Source organism: Maylandia zebra, linkage group LG4 (genome assembly GCF_041146795.1).
Source record: "Maylandia zebra isolate NMK-2024a linkage group LG4, Mzebra_GT3a, whole genome shotgun sequence".
NCBI classification, from domain to species: Eukaryota; Metazoa; Chordata; class Actinopteri; order Cichliformes; family Cichlidae; genus Maylandia; species Maylandia zebra.
Genome location: NC_135170.1, coordinates 11,725,493 through 11,746,686, shown reverse-complemented (window position 1 = coordinate 11,746,686; position 21,194 = coordinate 11,725,493). Strand labels below are relative to the sequence as shown.

The following is a 21,194-nucleotide window of genomic DNA, read 5'->3' as shown; positions in this document are numbered from 1 at the left end:
GTGTTTTTCAGTTCTGTGCTTAATCTAATGTAAGGATACGTTTCATAAAGAAAAAAAAACCCTGCATGGTGTTGGAGATGTGAGTACAGGTCCCACTAAAGGCTGTCAGGCCTTCATGCCACCCTCACAGAATCTATTTCTCACAATTTGGTCAGAAATATGGACACAAGTTGTCAGCTGTAGGTCACTTTATAGAGCAGTGGTAGTCGTCCTGATGCTGGTGTGATGCCCTTCTTTGAGCATCACACCAGTAGCAGGCCTGGTCCTGGTTCTTGGGCCTAATATCTCGCATGAGAACTGAACAAGCTTCTCGGATGAGAGGTGAAATGTCTTCAAGCAACTTAAAGAAGTCCAGACGCTTTTCTTTCCAAGCTCCTTAGACTAACTAATATCTCCTTCATGTCCCATCCTGAATGAAATGGACTCTCTGGACTGCAGGTCTCATATCATAATGCTAGCATGAGAAAAATCAGTTGGGTTTTTTTTTTTCTGGGGGGGGGCACACAGCAAGAGTCTCTGGGAATGACCTGTAAAACCATCTTTTAGGAGGTTGTCCAGTTTGACCTGTTGTTACTTTTCTTTCCACCAGAGCAAGTGAAACGGATCCACAGTGGTTTCTGCTTCTTAACTGGACAGGTTGATATCCCTGAAGTTTAACAAATTTTGTGTTATTCTGTAATGAAGCGTTCCCTTCATTTTGTGAGCGGTGTCTTGAACCAGCCGTACCTCTAGGTGGCAGCAGAGCGCTTTCAGCACTAATTTAATGAAACCGGAAAATAGCAACAGTAGCAGTTATGGCGTCCACAGCGGCGACCCGGACGGCAGCTGGTGCTGCTAAAGTCGTTAAACCGATTTTTAGCCGTGATTTGGACGAGGCTAAGCGCCGAGTCCGGGAGTTATACCGAGCATGGTACCGGGAGGTCCCCAACACAGGTACGTGTGCTCCCTTTAGCGGGTAAACTGTGTGGAAGAAGCGAGGCGAGCGTCAAGGTCGCGTCTATGGAGCGGTGCAGAATAATTAACATTAGCTGCTAGCACAGAGGATCCTGAATATGACAATGTTTTAAAGACTCTCTCCTCTCTTGTGTCAGATAGAGATGGTGATGTTTCCGTTTAATCTAAACTGTAAAGGGAAGTTCATGACTTCAAAGCAACCTTTAGATACTGACTCTAGCTAGCGTTCATTTTGGCTCCAGGCAGATGAGGCTGCATCGAGGATTATGTACTCTGTACTTTATGTCCACACATTTTAACTTAAAATCATACAAACAAATAAAGAATCGATTAAAAAAGAAAAGAAGTGCATATATTACGTTACGTTGTTGTGTGGGTTCATGCTTACAGAAGACCTGTTACTTTATTGAATATAATATGTAAAGCAGCTTCGTAACACCCGTAGTTAGCAAGAATTCCATGTTCAGCATTCACTTTGTTTTGGCTCCTAGCAGGTGGTTACTTACACGGTTACCCATCAGATCCTTTAAGAGGTTTATTTAAGGTGTACATCTAAGGGGTACATTAAATCTTCGGATTTTTAAAAGAACAATTTTCCTATATCCATATGCGGTGTAAAAATGTGGAACAGTACAAGTTTGGAATTAAATATATATATTGTTTTATGTGCAGACTAGTACATAGTTAATTATGTATATTGTCTGATTACATGTTATATCGAGGAACACTGATGAGTAAATTATTAAATAGCATTAAGGGAGTAGGATTAAATAAATGTGTACTTTAGACCTTTTCGAACATGTAAATTGTTCGCTGTATAGATTTATTCCTTGCAACGTGATTTTTTTTCTATTTTGCTTTCTGTTCAGTGCATTTTGTTATTACGATATTATTACTATTTACCTCTTCAAAATCAATCAATTACAAACAGTGATTTCCTTATGTTTAACACCCAAATGCTGATGATCATCTGATCTGATGTAGCAAAACAAATATGGCATAATGATGATGATGAGTGGCAACTTTGCAAAAACAAAGACAGTAGGACAATTTTATTTCAAATAGCCGCTGTAGATTGATTTAATTCATGCAGCTGTAATAGTAACATTTAGGAATGATGTCCTGGATAAAGTGTGTGTAGCAGAACCAAAATGGCTCTCCGTTTGTGTCTGCATTCCTCTGCAGTCGCAATGTTTCAGCTGGACATCACAACACGCCAAGGAAGAGACAAAGTTAGGGAGATGTTTGACAAGAACAAGCACATCACCGACCCCCGTGTGATCGACATGTTGGTCATTAAGGTAAAAGCAGCACCTGTGACAAGAAACAGTAAATATGATTTTTCTCAAGGCGGTGTCTCTTAGGGCTCTGATTGCTGATTAAATCTAACTTAGAGCCACACTGAGTTGTTTACTTCACGGTGTGTTGTGGTGTTCTCCGTTTTTTGTGTGTGTGTGCTATTTAAAGGGGAAAATGGAACTTCAGGAAACGATCCACGTCTGGAAGCAGAAGACCCACATAATGCGCTATTTCTACGAGTCTGAAGAACCTCGCCCCACCGACTTCCTGTCCAAATTCTACCGGGGACACGACCAATGAACTGTACAGCTCTCGGCCTGCCCTGTGACCTGTTTTTTGGTTGTGTCCAATTTGACAGCTGTTTCTCTTTATTGTAAATATACACTTAACAATCACCTATCTATAGTTCAGTCTCTTTTTATTATTGATATTGTCAGTTGGATCAATTAAAGCCATCAGCACACCATGACTGAACGTGCAGATGCTGTTGTGAGCGGGTTGTTTCAAACAACATAAAGCTTTTTCACTGCAGACAGTAGGAAAAGCATGTGAGAGCTGAATCTTCATTATTATTATTGATTTCATCAGTTTTATTATTATTTTTTTCCTGCTGCTATGAAAAGCTTTAATCTTGTATTTGGAAAATTGACATTTCCAGACCAAAACTGAGCCGAAAGCTCTAACAGTAAGAGGGACAAATAACATTTTACAGTCTGGATTTTGTCCTCCTTAAGAAGGTATAATCCATAAAACTGGACATGAAACAGCTCCTGGGAATAACTTAACAGCTTTGTTCCAAACAAGTTTCATATTTCATGCAATGAAGTGTTTTAAACAGTTGATAGAAAATTAAATTTTATTGAAATCATTGTGTTCTGGTATCGATGTGTAAGATGTGAGTAGTGAATGACAAATACAGTACAATACGATCAGCCCGGGGCAGCAAAAACCCTGAATCTAGTGCACAAAGACGCAACTCCGGCAAGGTGTTAATCTGCTGAGATGCTCACTGACGCTGGGCGGTGGTCATCGTCACACAATACACAATCTGTGAGGGGCAGAAAAAGTGTGTTGATTTATTTTTACACTATAAAGGCCTGTAAACGGTTACATCTTAATATGAGATGTTTAAGAACTGCTGCAAAAGCCTGAAGAAAAATAAAGCAGACAGAAGCATTCAAGCTGCTAATGTGAGCGTAATGTTTTTATTACAGAGCTGAAGCTCTGAGCAGCAATCTTAAAGCCTGGTCGGCAACAGCAAAGGGGACCTATTGTACTGATTGGTGACCCCTCACAAAGATTGTAAAATGACTATGTATTGATTTTCCTTCTTTTTGACTCGCATGGATTACTCAGTGTTTTTCATAAAAGCATCCATCACTATTATAGTACACATATATATGATAGAAAACAAAGAATCTTAATAGGTACCTTTTAATGAAGCATGTTATTTTTTTTAATTGCAATGGTAACTCCCACATTTCAGTCTGTACTGAACAACACTGTACAACACAGACGGAGCAGGGAGCGTGCACTCTGCCACACGGTGACACCCACAGCGACAGCCAGCGATACCTGCTAACCTGAAGCTTTCCAGACCCCCTCAATCATCATCATCGTCGTCCTCGGGGACGAAGATGTCGTGCTCCTCCAGGAGGGCGGCAAAGTTCTTGCTGATCTGCGTCCCCACATACAAGAAGGGTACCACTATCAGGGCGATCCGGATAAGGCCGAAGGGGGTCTGCTCCCCGGTGTCACACACCCCACCACAGAAACAACAACGTTATTTAACGGCGCTCGTGAGACTACACCTTCCGAGGATCTGATTTCGTAACACTGCGTGCAAATGAGACTCACCTTTCTGGGTTTGGGGAGCATAGCACCGGACGACGAGCACACGGCCGTCCGGCACGCTGTCACGGTGTTCCCCGGTACACTGGAGGGGGTCAGCGGGGATCTGCGGGGGGCTCTGAGGATAGACAGCCTGACGAGGCGACTGAGGGCCGACGCCATGTTTACAGCGTTTGACGATGCAGCGGCAATGCGGAAAACGAACCGGAGATGAATTGTGATGTGCAAGAAGAGGGCGGAAACAGCGCCCCCCTGTGGTGACTCAACAGCACCGCGTTTTTGTTTTTATTTTCCCGACTGCATTTCCCAAAGTTGAAATAAAACACGGAGGCTATACATTGCGCTTTACTTTGTCTTGCAGCTTACATTTAAATATCATAATCCTTAGCAAACAGCGGTTCATTCATCTTAAAAAGTTCAGACGGCAAAAAGGCAAATCAATAAATTACTGTACAGCATTAAATATTTACAGAATTCTTATACTAACTAAAACATCAAGGAGCAGAAGAACAGTAATCATGACAAAATGCATTGAAATAGTGGACCGTACCACACAGTAGATACTGGAATTACGAGAGATGCATGCTAGACATGCACTGTTCAAGTGTTAAGTTACTCCGCTGTTGTCAAGTGAAGAAACAACCAGGTAAAGATCAGACTTCCTAAATGTGACTTAAATTATTTAAAGAAAGTTTCAATTTAAAAAAACAAAACAAAAACAGATGTCTTTCTCAAGTACCAGAAATGAAATTTGACTTTTGTTTGAATCAAACGTGATGTAAACAGCTTCGTGGATGAACTGCCATCATCGCCCCGGTGCAGAGTCATCCGCAGCTTTTCGTCCCTTTCATCCTTACTCAAGTCCTTGTGGCTGTACCGCGTACTTGTGAGGCAGGGTCGTGGTAGCAGAGCTGGCTCCTCACTACAGAGTTGAGAGAGATTCACTCGTCAAAATTAGCGACACTCCAGATCTGACTGTCCGCACCCTGCGATTCCCTTTCTCACCTGATGTCTGAAGGTCAGATGTCTGAAGAACTTGCTGACCTCACCGGGTTTAAGGGCTCCCGCGGTCTTGCTGCCATCTCCTATCCACACAGTTTGCCCTTTGGTGATAGCAGCTCTGAGGCTCACACACTTGACTATGTAAGTGCTGGGGACAGAGTTGGGCATGGTACTGGAGGACACTGTGATGTAGGATGCGTCTTTCTGATGGTCTTGGTAGCGCACTATCAGTGAGGAAGAGTGGTCATTCATTAAAAAAAGTACAGAGTACAGTACAGAGAGAGGCTCTGTTCTATGTTTCTTTTTAAAGGCACGGTGGCGATTACCTGCAGATGTGACTGCTGTGTCTGTGGTACTGGCGAGCTCCAGCAGAACTGTGGGATATGTAGGATGGAGCAGGTAGAGCTTTCGAATGAGAGGCTCTGCCACGGCAACACCCGGCGACACCTATAAACAGCCGGAGAGCACATTTAGCACAAAAGACTCCTTAACAGAGTCGAGCACAATGGAGTAAAATGATCACAGAGGGCTCCTCTTCCTGGGTTCTCATTAACCTAGCAATTCTATCTGAGGAAGACTTACGGTTGTCTTGGTAACATTCTTCTGTGCTTTGATTGGATCGCTGGCCCAGAACAGGAAAGCGGATTGGCCCGTGGACGTGGAGATTGCAGAAGTTTCTATACGAAGATGGGGACACACGAACTCGGCGGCCCACAAACGGGTCCCATTCGCCCCATCGATGATTAATGTCTGAAAGACAAAGAAGAGGAGGAAAAACCACCAGTAAGATCGGAGCAGATGTTACATGTCAGCAAAGTAATTTCAGCCCTGAGGGGGAAAAAAGCATGAAAGAACCTTTGGTTTGTTTGTTTTACCTTCATGACTCCGTTTGATGAATGCTGAATGAAAAGATCGAGGATTCCATCGCTATTGAAGTGTCCTGCCACTGGTTGACTGTGACATACAAATAAGTATTTTAGGAATGCATATTTTTCTAGTTTTCCAAAGGATGGGACAGATGTTTTGGTGGAATGTGATTTTTAAAAAAACAACAACAACAAAGATCGGGGCATGCAGCTAAAATGAAGTCAGGGAAACCATATCTGACTGAGTGCTCTTCTCTCTAATGATTTTGCATTAATCACACGATTACCACACAGAAAGTTGCTAAAACAACAGTTACATGAACTATTGAAAACTTCAGACCACCTCATGGCAATAGTAAGGCGCCCCTCGCCAAAATATAATTTTCAAGCACATCAGTTTGTTCAAACCTCACCACCCTCAAGTGGTTGCTGCAGGGGGGAAAAAATAAACAGGACTGTACCTTTGACTGGAAGCTGTTTTGTAGGTCCATTTCTTTCGCAAATTCTTCTGCCGGAGCAGCAACTGTACGCTGCCTCCATACACCAGCACCCAGTCACTTCTGGTGGAGTTCAGGTTCGAAGCGGTGTCCAGGTTGTTGTGGTTTCTGCCAAAACCAGCCACAAGAGGGAGCAGGAACCTGGCCTGGTCATGGTCACGTGGGCTAGAAAGGACACAACAAAGATCTGATTTTGACTTATTTTAGACAAAAACATATATCTAGTAATCTGCTTTCTACTTTAGTGCCAGCTGGTTAAATGTATTTGGTATTTAACAAACAAAGAAGAGTTTGCACATTGAAAACAGATCTATGCATCAATAGCAGACACCCACCTGTAAATTTGTATGATGGAAGAGAAATTGTCCTTCTTCATGCCCTCCCACCCTGAATCCTTCTTTCGAAGCGCCTGAGTTTCGGGCAGTTTTCCAGTAGCCTGAAAGTAGATGTCTCGCAGGGAGACGGCCTTCACATTACCTAAGGGAACACACGATGACACAAGGTCCTGTGAAACCACCATTAAAATAACTTCAAGGGTCACTTCAATAGTTCTTAAATGAGCTCCTCAGAATCAGTTGTTGTTGTTCAATAACTTTAGTATATTTAATGAAAATATGCTTAATTTTATCTGATTATTTTCCCAGTTAGAAAGCTGTGAATGTCCTTCAAGAAGCCCGGAGAACTATTCCTGACGACTACTTAATGAAATCATAAGAAATCTGCCTAAGACAGATCAGGCTGTGTTGTAGAATAAAGGTGGTCATACCAAATTTTGACTTTCAAGCTGGTTAGAAAACTGTGTTTGCCTAATACAGGATTTCCGTGTGTTTGCACCTGTTTCCCATTTTGCTAGAAAAATATTATAATATGTGTCGTTATAATCAAAACTCTTGCAATATGAGCACACAGAAAAGCTCATGGGGTGATTCTTTTTGGAGCAATCTTTAAGTATTTAAGCAGTTAACCTCATGGTAGTGAATCTAAAAGAAGGAATGAAAGAATAGGAAAGAAAAATATTCCGCTCTTCTCCCCTCTGCTCTTCTTCCCTTTTCTGGGAGGCAGTGGAGAGGTAGAGCGTACAGCTCGATCCGGCGGAGAGGTGTTGGAAGCCAGATCGGGTCCCCCCCTTCATCGCAAGGGGGGACCCGATCTGCCTTTCGTTGAGGCACACAACAATTTCTCCATTTAAAGCAGCATTGTCAGGGATTGTAACATTTAGTCCTTTTACTGAAACGTCACCTAGACCAAACAGGATGTAGTATACTCCTTGTTGTGTCTCATATAGCCAGGGACCAATCAGCGTCCCTTGGGCTGTGACGTTGAAAGGCACAGCACGTCCGAGTAACGCTCCCGTCTCTCCAGAGATCAAAGTCAGAGAGAGATCGAATTTCTGAAAATACACAAAGCAGCAAAAAATAAATAAAAATACAAGCAAACTGTAAATTCTTCAGCTCGTAATGATTGTTAAATGAATTAGAATGAATGAATTGTGCTTACATGAACACTACAAAAAAAAATAATGCTCTGCAAACTGTAACATGCATCAATATAGCACATGAAGAAATAAGGGAGGCTGGCATACATCATCCGCTGGCAGGGTGGCTACAAGCAGATCTGGGTGTGAGTCGCCCTGGAGGTCTGGAAGTAACACTGCCTGAGATTCAATGCTCTTAATTGATGATGACCACAGCTTATTTCCTGTGGAGGGAAAGGAAATATCTTTGAATGCTTAGAAATGAATACTTGCAGTTGATTAATTTTATTTACTTCTGCACAGCTGGGACAGCACTGAGTCCGACCTGTGGTGCCGTTGACAGCCATGATGTAGGATTTGCAGATGAGGAGGCACACGGGCGACGGCACGGTGCTGTACTGCAGACCACACTGGATGTACATCACAGCCTCTGACACGACTTTTTTCCACAGCACCTTGCCGCTGACGGCAGAAAGGGCCACTGCACTGTAAACTGGGATGAAGCGCATACACCATGTATAAATATCAAAGAGGTTACAGAGAGAGAAAGCACACAGAGTCATCTTCAATGACTTTTTGCTGCCAGTGGTAGTGGATCACTGCACAAATTGTATGGAATAATGAAGGACTACATCCAAATTCTTCAACATCACCTCAAATCAACAGCTAGACGGCTGAAACTCAAATGCAGTTCAGTGTTCCAAGAGGTCAATGATCCCAAACACACATCAAAACCAGTTTTGAAATGGATAAAACAGGTTAACATTAGGCTTCTGAACCTCAAATCTACTATCGACTACACTTAAAAACCCGGGTCCATGGTTGGAAACCAACCAATTTAAAGGAACTCCACCAGTTCTGCAGAAGCCAATCAGAATGATGCCAGAAGCAAAATAAATATACACTTGTGCACACGGTTCTTTTTTTTTTAAAAGTAATTAAAGATGTGTGCTGTACAATTATTCCAGCCTGGAAAAAGAAGAGTTCAAAGAAACCACTGAAAGCCCAAAATTACCATGACACAAATGCTCATGATGAGTAAGTAAACTTCTGATCACAGCTGTGGATGGGTACCGGCATGAGGCTGCAAAGATATTTACATATCGCACATACTTTGTGTGGTGTGGGTCTCATTGGTCGATTCGGTAACACCCAAGAACACATCCTCCACTGAATCACCATCAACATCCCACAGTGCCAGCGCGGGTGGCGTGACACCTAAAAAGAAAAAAACATGAACACCACCCACTAACAGAAGCAATGTTTCATGTGTAAACAGAGCATGTGATGGGTAGAAAGATGTTTCACAAGCCTGTGTAATGACAGGTGGAAAATTACAGGGTTAGGCACTTTGTCTAGCCTCGACGACTCCTGAGTAAGCCTTATTATCGTGGCACCACTCACTTTAGATATCAGCAGAGGAGAGCGAGTTCTTATCAAGCACTGGCTGTTTATTTTTCCTAGTTTACTCTGGAGCTAACTACAGGCCTACTAATCTGTATGCTATGTTACATGATGGGCATTAATAAAAGAGTCCCTAAATGTGCATTAATGTTCTTACCTCCTGTCCCTCCCAGTGCTTTCTCCCACTGCAGCCTCTTTTCCAGGTCTCCCTTCTGGCATGGAATCAGGAACGCACAGAGCAACACAACCACTGTGGCACACACCAGAGGCACCAGAAAAAACGCACTTCGGATAGCGTTCTTCACCCTCAGCCTTTTTTGTTCATCAGAACTGTGAAGCCCTAGCCCAGCACCCCCCATTGCTCCAGGGCCCCCTCTGTCCTCCCTCTTCCTCTCTCCGTCCGAGTCCCTGTGGCTCCAGTACTGCACTCCCTTCATGTCATTCCTGTCCTGCCTGGATTTGCTGGGGAGTCGCTCCCTCCACTCGTCCTCCTCTTCGTCCTCGTCCTCGTCTTGCACCCCGTCTTCCGCGCCGACAAGTCTTCCAGATCGGCCGCCGCGCAGCTTGGAAGACCCCGTGCCCAGGCAGCTATCCCTGCCGAGACCATTTCGGGGGTAGTTGAGCACAAGGTCATCCTCTTCGCTCTCGTCATCACTATCTGCTTGGGTGAGAGGGTCATACTCCCCGAGCTCCGAGCCCTTCTTCCCTGCAAAGACACACAGAAACTGCTCATTAGGAGTACACTGGTTTGAACATGACAGACAGATTCAGACAAATGCTACAAAACTGAACAGACAGCTCTTCACAGTACAAAAGAATAATGACCCAAAGCAAACTGCGAAAGCAACCCGAGTTTCTCAACACAAACAAATTAGATATTATTCAATAGCGGAGTCAGTCACCTGATCTAAACACAATGAAGCACCTATAGAGGAGCTAACAAAACTGAAATCAGAGACCCACAAAACAAGCAGCGACCAAACGTGGCTGCAGTAAAGGCACGACAGAGCATCTCAAGGGAGAAAACACAGCATTTTGTGACGTCAGTGGGTTTTAGACCTCAGGCAAATAGTGACTACAAAGGATTTTCATGCAAGTATTAAAAACTATACTTATATTTAAACGTTAATTTAATATATAATATACAATAATTTTGAGCCTCTGATGTTTGATTACACCACTTTACTACCATACTGTAGAGGTGGGCAGAGGCAAAACTAGAAAAATAGTGGATCTAACGCATCCACTTAACACACTGGTTACTGCTACAACTACACGTTTCTTTTCCAGCTATTTATTTATGAGTGACTTATGTATGTATATATATATATATGTATATATTGTACTATTCTTAGTTAGCGTATTGTCTGTCTTGTCTTAATGTTGGTTTATAATGGAGCACTGTAACAAAAAACAATTTCCCCCAGGGATCAATAAAGTATTCTGATTCCTGTATTTTGAGGCATTTTTTTGATTGTAGCCCCCTATTGCACAATAACACACTTAAAACAACAATAAAAAATAAAAATAGTAATAACACGATGACGTTAGCTTGGTTATTTTATTTCATCAATGCTTGTCAGCATTTTTTTTTTCACATTACAGATTTCTTTAATTAAATAGAAATACCATTAGAAGAAAGAATGGAAAGAAGAACAGAATAGAATAGAAATAGTATTACCGTAATACAGGCAATGATGGGCATCACTGTTTCCAGTAGGATATTGTCGCCAGGTCTGAGCTTGTATTATGTATTTGTCATGATTTTTTTTTAATGGTGAACTGTCTAACAGCAGGTTGTTAACATTAGCGAGCAGCTAGCCGTCGTTCAGCACCACCACACAGCGCCGTCAACGTGCCGCTCTGACGCTGCACTACACAAACAGAAAAACTGCGGCCATCTGATTTGACTAGGATTAAAAAATTGGCACGAGAAATTGGCAGAGATAAAACGGAAAACCTGACAACTGCGTATGACAAGCCAGTAAAATCAAATGACTTCGCTACATTGAGAAGGCTGAGAAGCGAAATGGGAGAGCACAGACTATCAATGAAGCTAAGCTCCGTTACGTCTGCACATTGGTCTGATAAATAATACAAATCAGTGCGGCATCTTACCGGGCAGTTTGAGGGCACGGGACAGCGCTGCAGCCATTTCTCCTCTAACAGAGCCGACGTGAGGTAGCAGTGATGTACGAACCCACAGACCCACCGAACCAACAGTTTGGCTTTGCGCCAGACCATTTGCATCATGGGACTTGTAGTTTATGAGGAACTCTTGTTTTGCGACGTCTGTAACTGTACATATATATTTATAAACAGTGTAAAAACATCATGGACATTGACTACATGCTAAATTTGAAATCATCACATCATTTTTGAACGATATAATTACCCTATAGATGATACATGAAGTAAATATTTATGCGGCATATTTATTTGCTATATTTCGCAATATCGTTGTGTTCTTTTGCACTTTGGAACTTGGGGCATGCTCCCCCACGATGTAATTACCATACCTAACACTCCAATTACAAGTTTATTACCTTCGGTAATATATGTATGTTAGTGGAGGACAGCAGCTTTTTATTTTGACAGTGTTAGGGACTCGGGGAAGGTCCTTGTCCCACGAGGCATCTCGCAAAGTAGGCGAGTCACCTCAGCAGGCAGACCTGTGCCCTTTCAAAAATTAATCTCGTTAATTGTACGAGGACACGGGCGTCACCCCGCGTCGTTATTTTCCTTACTCATCAGTTTAAGGCATGACCCAACTACGGTGGAGGACGGGCATAGACCACGTACACAGGCACTCTCTATTATGGTTTCAAATATAAGTTTCCTCCATTGCGTTTTTTTAGTTTCTGTCGAATTGTCTTATTTCCGTGAGTAAAGAAACGATCGATTAGCCAGATTCTGACCCTTTTAATAGTTATATGCAATGTTTATGTCGTAAAATCGCTGCGCTATGTGACACAAAGGATCATGGGTATGCAGGTATGCGCGCTATTCGTATTTCGTCAAGACTAATCGATCACAGATTTATTACGGTAGCAACACGGTCGTGTTTTAATTGTCTTTGTGTGTATTTCGAAGACGACAACGTTAGCTATTTCGAATCTTCTATAAAATATCATAATTCTTCAAATAGCCATTTTGGATTTTGGCCCAAATCAGTTCCCGTAGTCATAGCCCCCAAGAAATCTCAGGCGCGCACGCGCTTTTGGAAAGTGTGTGAGAAAATGGCAGACGTCTCTCTGGATGAAGTTATACGACAGCGCCGTATTAACGTCAAAGCTGCAGCGAAAAGGTATTTTTTGAGTGTGGGGAGACTGGTGCATGTGTGTTTATTAAGGATTTCGAAACTTGTAGTAACATTTCTAAGCGCATATCGAAAACTTAGTGCTGCTTGTAGCTACTCGACAGTCGTAAGCTAACGTTAGCATGTTACAGCTAGCAGCGATTACGGGCTGAAAGCTAGTCTAATAGTGGCTTCAACAAACTGTAGGCCTTCACATTTGAAGCCATTCATATTGGAGACAAAGAAAACGCAGTTTAATCTCGGAACCACTCTCCGCTTAACTAAACAGATTTCTTTGTTTAAGTCTTTAAATTGCTCGTCTCTTTCAGCATTTTGTTTGTAGCTTCACTCGTCAGGCTTGGCTAACTAGCACGCTAGTGCTTTTGTTGGCAACAAATCGTAGTTTTGTCCTCACGTAATGAACAAATGTGGTAGCTGGAATGGGTAAAATTTTCCATAATTTTCAATAATCCATAAGTTTCCATAATCATCTGAGAAAAAAAATCATATTCAATGTGTTTCTAGAAGTGATTGTAACGTGGAAGGTATCGCCCTAATGCATGTTGTTGTGTTTGTGTTGTTGTTGAACCTAATGAAACCTTGTTTTTCTCAGGCCAGCGTTTGGACGAGGTTCAGGAGGAGATGGGAAAAGTTTTGATGCCAGACAGAAGATTGGAGTTAATGATGTGAGACAGAGGCTTGGAGGAGGCACAGGTAAAGTCCAGCAGATCAGTGGGTGTAAATGTTACTTTGTAATGAGCAAAGTCATTGTCTTAAAACTCTCAATTTCTCCCCTTAGGTTTTCAAGTAAAAGATGCCAGAGAGAAGCTGGGGCAGAAAGATGCTCGTTTCAAAATCCGTGGCAGGGGAGGAGCAGGAGTGGTGCAAGATGCACGTCAGATGATCAACTCACGCAAGCAGGGACAGAGTCAGTTCACCGTCTCTGCACCGACCACACTAAAGACAGCAGTAACACAACATTTACAGAGCCAGACGCTTGTGCCGCAGATACAGATACACACCAACAACAATCTTGCTGGTGTGAATACAAGGCAGTTTGGTTCTAATGCACAAGGACCGAGTCTGAAGGCCAGTGCAGTACCACAGCTGAGCAATAATGCAAGAATGATGGATGCTCGTGATAGGCTGAGCCTCAAGAGGAGCATTGGAGGGACACAGACACAAGCAGCAGTTGCACCACCTTTAAAGATAACTAAGACCATCCAGGTGAGAATAAATAAATCAGGCTTGTATGCTTGTAGAAATATACAGTCAGAACTTCCTTAAGTAATGTATTATGTTTCTTTTTCCAGCAACGTCCAGTAGGGATGTTAGGAGGAATACGTGCCGCTACACAGGTAGATTAGTTTCTCTTGACATATTTAAATGTAACAGGACATTTATGAGCCCATTTCTAAAGATTTAAGATATCATACTAAAAGGATTACTTTGTTTTTCTACAGCCTACTCTAAATGAGCATGATGACGCCCCGAATAAACAGTTAAAGATCACAACTGCAAACAATTTGTTACAATCTCGGGTAAGATGTTTCTCTGTGACAAGGCTACATGTGGGCCTTTATACAGAAACTTCAGCGTGTCTGCTGTGCGTACCTACATGAACTAGAGTGTTATCTATCTTGTCTCTTTTTTTCACACAGCCTGGTACAGCAGGCTCAGCTTTCTCCATGTCAGCCCCCATCACCAAGGTGGTTAAGAATGATGCTTACACGGCCCCACGGCCCGCTGTTCCTGTGGCTTCTCCTCGGCCCACTACCAGCCTGGCTGCCACTCGGTCTTCAGCTGCAGCCTTACAGCCAGTCTCTAGGACTCTTCAGCAAAGCACAGCAGAAACCAGTGCAACAGCTCCTCCTCCTCCTCAGGTAAATCCATTCATTTTTATCTGCAGCTCAGTGTGTGTTCTTTCAAATTGTGCTCATATAACTTGTGTTATTATGGTTTTTATTATTATAATTGGTCTTTTGGCTTGATGCAGCAAGTCAGACAAGTTTCTAATATAACAACTGCATCATGCCCCAGACAAAGGAAAATAATTGATTTCCTTTAATTGCTTTATATATAGCTGGGATGTGTGACATATAGTATTGTCACAACACTAGAATTTGAAACTCGATACTGATACCTCCCATTTTCAATACAACATCAAATATTTTGGCCATTTGCCCATAGTGCTACAACAGCAGTCCTGGCAATAAGGTCTTTTTTTTTTTTTTTTTGCAAAGTTAACGTCTTACCAGCCGGCTCACAGCTGGCTACAAAAAAAATAACAAACACATTTTAATAAATTATTGTAAAAGTAGAAAAGCTATTTTATCATATTGTCCACATCTGCCATTTCTTCCCTGTTCACACTGCTCTGCCTCAGTCTGCAGCCCTTCTTCTCCTCAGCTCTGCTCTTCAGGCCCGTCTGATTCTGCTGCTCTGAATTTTACTCTTTATTTTACTCAGATTAGTTCTCCACACTCTGGACTGACATCAAATTCAGAAATGCGAGCTTTACTGATCTCTGAAATTCCTCTTGAAGTGTTATTCAGTGTTAACTACTTCAGCTGTTAGTGAAGGGAGTAGCTGTGTGTCTGTCTGCACCTGTGCTGTGGGATCTTAAATCTTAATTTGATATTTTTAATATCGATTAATACCCAAGTATTGATTTTTATTTGACAATATTAAAAATAACTAGCGTAATTTTAAGATAAAAAATTTAAATCTTCAAGATAACAAATAACTAATGTTGTAACAAAAATGTAGTGGAATATAGACTATGGCCACTTTTAGAAACAGTCCCGCATCCTGCAGAAATTATGCCGACAGTCAAAGGCAACAGCTGCTGTCAGTCTGCAGCTACATTTCTGCCACATTTCAAGATCTGCCAGCAGCCTGTCTTCATACAGACCCTTTAATTTTTACTTGCTCTTAATTCAATAAACAGCTGTCACTTTGTAAAACATTGTGGAGGTAAATCTTTTCTGTTTGTTTCATGCTTAAACTTAAACCACCGTTTAATATGTTTAAAGAACTTTGATTGGCTTTTAACTGTTATGCTCATACTATCCTTGCCTTTTTTGCCATCCATGCCACACCACAATGAACTCTTCTTACATCCGTAGATTTGCACATTTAAAGGGAAACGTGTAACGTGCAAAAGGCTAACAGGTGAAAATACTGAATGCAAGATGGAATGAAAAAAAGAAATTTTTTTTTTTCTTTGGTTGTTTTTGTTTTTTAAACCTGGCTGCAGACTCTTTATCAAATAGACCCCTGCAGTGATTCTGTTACATGTATCAGTTCGATTGATATTTAATGTGTTCACACAATCTTTACATTTACTTGACTGTTTGGTTTTGTCATTTTTCATTTCAGCCTACTTTTAGTCCTTTGGAGGGGACAAAAATAACAGTGAACAACCTGCATCCCCGAGTCACTGAGGAGGACATAGTGGTGAGGAAATTGCTCTGTTTGCCTTTAACCTTTTCTTGTTTGAGATTAAAATGATGTGCAGAGTGCTGTGAGTACCGTGATGAGTCATTCAGTGTGTATTTGTAATGCCTGTCAATATTTGTCCACAGGAACTGTTCTGTGTGTGCGGTGCCTTGAAGCGAGCACGGCTGGTGAAGGTGGGCGTAGCTGAAGTGGTGTTTGTCCGTAAAGAGGACGCTGTGAGCGCATACAGGAAGTACAACAATCGCTGCTTGGACGGTGAGTGCCAAGAGCAAGGACGCACACATGAAAGTCTTCTGTTTAACATGCAGTTTAATGGCTGCTGTAGCAGCGAGATGTTTTGCGAGCATGTTATACATCATATATATAGTGTTGTGAAAACGTGTTAGACTCCTTTCTGATACCGTAGTACAGTTTTCTGGTTCGTGTCAGACTTTTCATAACGAAACCATGTCCATGGTACAGACGTAGCCCCTCGTTTAGAAATAAGGACCTCGATTTGTTTTGATTAGTCTTTCTGTTTGGATCTACCTGGTTCTGCCTCATCTTCACTGGCCGTGCTGGTATTCTCTGTGCCTGCATCCACGTGGTGACTGTAAGCGCCATTTATAGTTACTACATGTTTTTGAAGTCATTTGTTTGATGCAGATTCTGAAATTTGATGTCTGAGAATAATGTATTTCGTCGTCATCTCAGTTTATTTAGAAGGCAAAACCTCAACAGGATCTTCAGCTTTATTGTGAAAGGTTTATGTGGAAAATAAACAAGCCGACGGCGGAGCCACACGTTGGGTTTACCGTCGTTGTTGCTAACGACAACGCGTAAAAACAGTCGCTTATCTGTCTGTAGTGTGGTTATTTTAAATATAGGAGAAAGAGAGAACTTTAAGAAATGAATTTAGCCATTACAGTGACCATGAAAACACTGAAAAAATACTGCAGTAAACAGTAGGGATGGGTATCGTTTAGGTTTTATCCGATACCGGTGCCAAACCGGTACTTTTGAAACGGTGCCGGTGCTTAAACGGTGCTCAAACCGGTGCTTAAAGAATGGAGAACACAAAATTGGTCCAAAAACCTCTCATGTTCAGCTGTTTTTTTTTTTGTAAAAAGATAACAATGTTAACCTTTTCTGCAGCTATGGGGCATATATGGTATCACTCTTGGCTGGAAGCAGTGCTTAAACAATGGAAAAAACACAAACTTTGTCCAAAAACCTCTCATGTTTAACTGTTTTCCACTTTTTCTTTGGTCATTTTAGCCTTTTTGGCCAGGGTGCAGGGAGTATCTGCCATCAAACAAGAGGACAGCTGCATGTAACTACGATGGTGTTTGCTAGTTCACCTTACATGCATTAATGTAATAACATGGTTAGCCTACTCAACGTAAATTACACACGGACAACATTAAGCTACTTACGCAGAGAAGAACGGCTGCTGCTGCATCATCATCCGTCATCATTTCTGCTACACTGGCAGGGCTAGGGGCCAGGACTCTCCTCTTCGGGTTTTTGGGGGATGTTGCTAACTCCGGGTCCGATAACAGGCAACCCACCCGCAGTAGATGTGCTCGGTGTGAGGTCTCGCAGCAAGCTATCAAATACGGCGCATTTTTCGGCTTTTAAAAAAAACGCTATGCGTCGCCAGGTGTTTCATCGGATTTGAGGTGTTACCTCCTTTGCACAGTATCAGCTTAAAGCACTTGTTGCAGGCTGCTGAGTTTGCATCTTTTGCTGTGAAGTACAGCCAGACTTTTGACCGCTTCGCCTTGGGCATTTTTAATCTGTAGCTCTGCTCTAAAAGAACGTACGTACCTGGACCCGCCTACTATCCTCGGAAGCGTAAAATGATTGGCTAGAATTCAAAGTGTATGACATCTCAGGGAAAAAAAGCACCGAAATAAAGCACCGAAATGTGCACTGCTTTTCGGTCTGGTTACTACCGTTTATGTCATGGCACCGGATACCGGTACCCATCCCTAGTAAACAGTTTATTTTGTGACACCAAGAAACAAATGATAGCGTAAAATGAAACGTTAGACATTTTCATATCGTCATCCGATATATATCGTTATTTCGAACAGCCCTAGGTGTTAGTGTGATGCCAAACTTCCTTCACAGTGATGTGATAGACTCATTGCCAGTTATTCCAAGTGCTTGATTGTAGTTCTTAATGCCAAGAGTGGCACAACCTGCTATTAGGTTTGCAGGGCAATAACATTTTCATATCAGGCCCCTTAGGATTGGGTAGCTTCTACGTTAGTGAACAAAGTCCTTATTTGAAAACTGCATTTTGTATTTACTCAGGTTTTCTTTGTGTGATATTCAAATTTGTTTGATCTGAAACATTCAAGTGTGGCAAACATGCAAAAACCTAAGATATCAGGAAAGGGGCAAATAGTTTTTCACAGATCTGTATGTGGTCAGGATCGTTGTGATTGGTTCATTTATGTCATCTGTTTTTTCCTTTTCTTGTCCACCCCCAGGCCAACCCATGAAGTGTAACCTTCATATTCAGGGAAATGTCATCACTTCTGATCAACCCATTCTATTGTGAGTGAGCCCTCGAGGCTTCTTTAGTTAATTTCAAATGAATCTCTACTCAATTGTGTTTGCGTGTGAGACCAGGGTTGGCTCAGACAGAGAGAGGGGACAGTATGTATAAGCGGTCCATGAAAAGGCAGTGAGTCACTGTATCCTCGTTATATGTGACCTTTTGTATAGACAAGGTATGTAGTGTGTTGGGTAAGTGAAAATCCAAATAACAGAACTGGTTAAAATGCATTACAGTGCTGATCAGCATCCTTCTACCCTTCACAGACTTCCTCTGTATAGGAAGAATCCTAAATTAAAGAAATCATTGTTTTGCATATTTTCATTGTGCCATAATCTGGCTTTTATCTACATACTAAAACCTATTAGCTATCCATTCACTGCATTCCTAAAGTAAAAAGTATTTTATTGTGGTCCTCTTGTGGTGCTGTCTAAAGTGAGCGACTCTGACTCCCGTCCCCCTTAAGGAAACTTTCTTCTGATTGGCTACCCATCATTAACAGAAGGGGTGAACATTGTGTGTGTGCGGGGCTTTTGTGCTCACAGCCAGAGCTGTGAGACTTAAATGACCGTGTTGTCCTCTTGTCCCCTTTCACTGACTTCACACAGATTCAGGAATAGAAAGAATAGTTTGAAAACAAACATTTAAAACAGTCTTTTAGCTTTGGTGACCTTAGTGGGCATATTTAATATGAACTGAGGCAAACTGTATATAAGGGAAAGCACCATAAGTCCATTTTGAGCTGGTTAGTAGCATTATTACATTGCTTTTGAAAAACAAGCTATTTGTATTTAAAGAAATGGATGTTATCAAGTTTAACTTCACACTGAAATGTAAATACCAGGTGCTGTTGCTGTGTTCTCCACTAGAGGTCAGGCATGTAACCCTTTTGGCCTAACAGCTGTCTCTTTAACTGAACTCAGTGGGAGGGGACCCCTCTGTGTTGTTTGAACCATTAAAGGACTTAAAAAATAGTAACAACTGTTTGACTTGCCCACAGGCGACTCAGCGATACTCCGGGTACAGGCAGCAGCACAAAGAAAGAAGGTCTGCCCGCCTCCTTATCACGGCCCGCCGGTCAGCGTTCCTCCTCTCAGCCCACTCCAGAGGTGGACCCCCAGACCATCCTCAAAGCTCTCTTCAAGTCCACTACACAGTCGACCTCCACCACTGAGCCTCCCAGCTCACAGGCCACTGCCTTTCGCATCAAGATATAGCCCACGTCTAAAGTGAAAACTCTGTCTGTTCATGTTAGTGCATTCTCAGTGTTCTCATTTCAAACTGTGGTGTTCACATTGACAGCAGCCAGCACACATTCTCATGAAACTAATTTTTACACATTTGATATACATGACTCCTGTGAACGTGAAATTCATCATTCATGCATCCTTGTTTGGGTTTTATCAAAAGTCACCTGTTGGTTTTGGAAACGGAGCGGGGGGAAGTTTCATATGATCTTTTAATCCGATGTAGAGGTGGAGGAGGGGTAGTACCAAATTTAATTGCAACGGGTGTTTGGGTTTTTTTTTTTTGTATATTAAGTGACAGTTTGATTTAGTTTAATATATATCCCGTCATCCCGTCATTGCCGCTTGCCTCCAACTTCCAAAAGAGTAGGAGTTTAAAAAAAAAAAAAAACCCAGCCCAAACCCTTTGACTAATTGAGGACTGTGTGGTAGTGTTATTCTTGAGAGTTATGTAATATTTAAGGCTGAATATTCATGCAGGTGTGTTCATTTATCTTACCTGTGCTTCCCTTTGGGTTTAATGAGTGTGTATAATGCATTGGGGGAAAAATATATACAGACAAAACAAAAAACCAAACGTCTGTCATGTCTGTTTTATTAGGAAGGACAGTTTGGTTAAAATGTGGGAAGATGATTTAAATTGAGCCCAAAGTGATGCCAAAATAACTGAAAATACCTGCAAATCGGGGACTGGCGTAAGCTACATAATACCATAATAACTTCAGTAAGCTAGCTCTGAAACGGACATGTCAGTTTATTTAGTTTTAACATTCTTGTGGCATCCAGACTCGTATGCTCCGTGACTGGTTTTTGCTTGATGGTCAACATGTTTAATTCTTTCTATTATTACTCCTGATTTGTGTTGAAAGACTGTAATTTACGTTCTACTGCATTCTTGGTATGTAATGCAAGACGAGACAAAGTGGTAGGATGTATCTGAAATGTCACCATTAAATATTTAGCTTTGTAGATGATGTCTGAGACTCTTTGCTTTTCATATCATGATCTCTTTGTTGATTTATGTATCTGTGCTGTTAGGCTTTCTAAAAACAGTTCTGGACTTGTGAATGATTTACAAGTCTGGTGCTGAACCTTTAGCCGTCTTTGTTTCAGTTTTACTTCATAAATACACACCTACAAGTAAAACCAACAACCAAACTATTAAAAAGGAGAGATTCACTCCAGTTGTTGAAATTGGTTTGAGGGAAGCAAAACCATGGAGGCTTGTTTCTTTAATCATTAAATCAAGCTCAAATTTTCAACATACCAACTCAAACTTCTGAGAAAATAAC

At 41.8% G+C, this 21,194-nt stretch overlaps 4 protein-coding genes and 1 non-coding gene across 5 annotated transcripts; 2 read left to right on the top strand and 3 right to left on the bottom strand.

Annotated features, from left to right (window-relative positions):
- Positions 1-770: 770 nt before the first annotated feature.
- ndufa6 (NADH:ubiquinone oxidoreductase subunit A6) lies at positions 771-2,652 on the top strand. The gene is made up of 3 exons (XM_004563036.4): positions 771-933; positions 2,140-2,255; positions 2,422-2,652. Exons 1-3 carry the CDS (start codon positions 795-797, stop codon positions 2,551-2,553), a joined length of 387 nt encoding a protein of 128 aa, XP_004563093.1. The 5' UTR covers positions 771-794; the 3' UTR covers positions 2,554-2,652.
- A 439-nt stretch (positions 2,653-3,091) lies between these two features.
- On the bottom strand, positions 3,092-4,315 carry smdt1a (single-pass membrane protein with aspartate-rich tail 1a). Its single transcript, XM_004563037.4, has 3 exons — positions 4,111-4,315; positions 3,837-3,994; positions 3,092-3,301 (listed from the first exon to the last, which is right to left on the bottom strand). The coding sequence occupies exons 1-2, from the start codon at positions 4,264-4,266 to the stop codon at positions 3,857-3,859; spliced, it is 294 nt and encodes a 97-aa protein (XP_004563094.1). The 5' UTR covers positions 4,267-4,315; the 3' UTR covers positions 3,092-3,301; positions 3,837-3,856.
- A 121-nt stretch (positions 4,316-4,436) lies between these two features.
- fam234b (family with sequence similarity 234 member B) lies at positions 4,437-17,935 on the bottom strand. Its single transcript, XM_014409404.3, has 14 exons — positions 17,523-17,935; positions 11,466-11,645; positions 9,505-10,053; positions 9,057-9,161; positions 8,269-8,436; positions 8,052-8,167; positions 7,709-7,859; positions 6,805-6,946; positions 6,434-6,634; positions 5,982-6,060; positions 5,689-5,856; positions 5,433-5,553; positions 5,110-5,330; positions 4,437-5,026 (listed from the first exon to the last, which is right to left on the bottom strand). Exons 2-14 carry the CDS (start codon positions 11,500-11,502, stop codon positions 5,024-5,026), a joined length of 2,061 nt encoding a protein of 686 aa, XP_014264890.3. The 5' UTR covers positions 11,503-11,645; positions 17,523-17,935; the 3' UTR covers positions 4,437-5,023.
- On the bottom strand, positions 11,958-12,111 carry LOC111500788 (U12 minor spliceosomal RNA). Its single transcript, XR_002721247.1, has one exon. It is a non-coding gene; the product is annotated as a U12 minor spliceosomal RNA (small nuclear RNA).
- Positions 12,471-20,871, top strand: poldip3 (polymerase (DNA-directed), delta interacting protein 3). The gene is made up of 10 exons (XM_004563032.5): positions 12,471-12,654; positions 13,259-13,359; positions 13,445-13,872; positions 13,959-14,003; positions 14,109-14,186; positions 14,307-14,528; positions 16,027-16,104; positions 16,233-16,362; positions 18,588-18,654; positions 19,656-20,871. The coding sequence occupies exons 1-10, from the start codon at positions 12,587-12,589 to the stop codon at positions 19,870-19,872; spliced, it is 1,434 nt and encodes a 477-aa protein (XP_004563089.3). The 5' UTR covers positions 12,471-12,586; the 3' UTR covers positions 19,873-20,871.
- The last annotated feature ends 323 nt before the right edge of the window (positions 20,872-21,194 follow it).

What these genes read in the sequence shown, in the direction of transcription:
- ndufa6 (XM_004563036.4), top strand. Translation starts at nt 795, where the DNA reads ATGGCGTCCACAGCGGCGACCCGGACGGCAGCTGGTGCTGCTAAAGTC. An exon ending in CCGGGAGGTCCCCAACACAG is followed by an intron (nt 934 to 2,139) that starts GTACGTGTGCTC and finishes ATTCCTCTGCAG; the next exon opens with TCGCAATGTTTCAGCTGGAC. An exon ending in TCGACATGTTGGTCATTAAG is followed by an intron (nt 2,256 to 2,421) that starts GTAAAAGCAGCA and finishes TGCTATTTAAAG; the next exon opens with GGGAAAATGGAACTTCAGGA.
- smdt1a (XM_004563037.4), bottom strand. Translation starts at nt 4,266, where the DNA reads ATGGCGTCGGCCCTCAGTCGCCTCGTCAGGCTGTCTATCCTCAGAGCC. An exon ending in TGCTCCCCAAACCCAGAAAG is followed by an intron (nt 3,995 to 4,110) that starts GTGAGTCTCATT and finishes ACCGGGGAGCAG; the next exon opens with ACCCCCTTCGGCCTTATCCG.
- fam234b (XM_014409404.3), bottom strand. Translation starts at nt 11,502, where the DNA reads ATGGCTGCAGCGCTGTCCCGTGCCCTCAAACTGCCCG. An exon ending in CCACCCTGCCAGCGGATGAT is followed by an intron (nt 7,860 to 8,051) that starts GTATGCCAGCCT and finishes GTGTATTTTCAG; the next exon opens with AAATTCGATCTCTCTCTGAC. An exon ending in CACAGCAGTCACATCTGCAG is followed by an intron (nt 5,331 to 5,432) that starts GTAATCGCCACC and finishes CCTCACTGATAG; the next exon opens with TGCGCTACCAAGACCATCAG.
- poldip3 (XM_004563032.5), top strand. Translation starts at nt 12,587, where the DNA reads ATGGCAGACGTCTCTCTGGATGAAGTTATACGACAGCGCCGTATTAAC. An exon ending in AGATAACTAAGACCATCCAG is followed by an intron (nt 13,873 to 13,958) that starts GTGAGAATAAAT and finishes TTCTTTTTCCAG; the next exon opens with CAACGTCCAGTAGGGATGTT. An exon ending in ACAATTTGTTACAATCTCGG is followed by an intron (nt 14,187 to 14,306) that starts GTAAGATGTTTC and finishes TTTTTCACACAG; the next exon opens with CCTGGTACAGCAGGCTCAGC.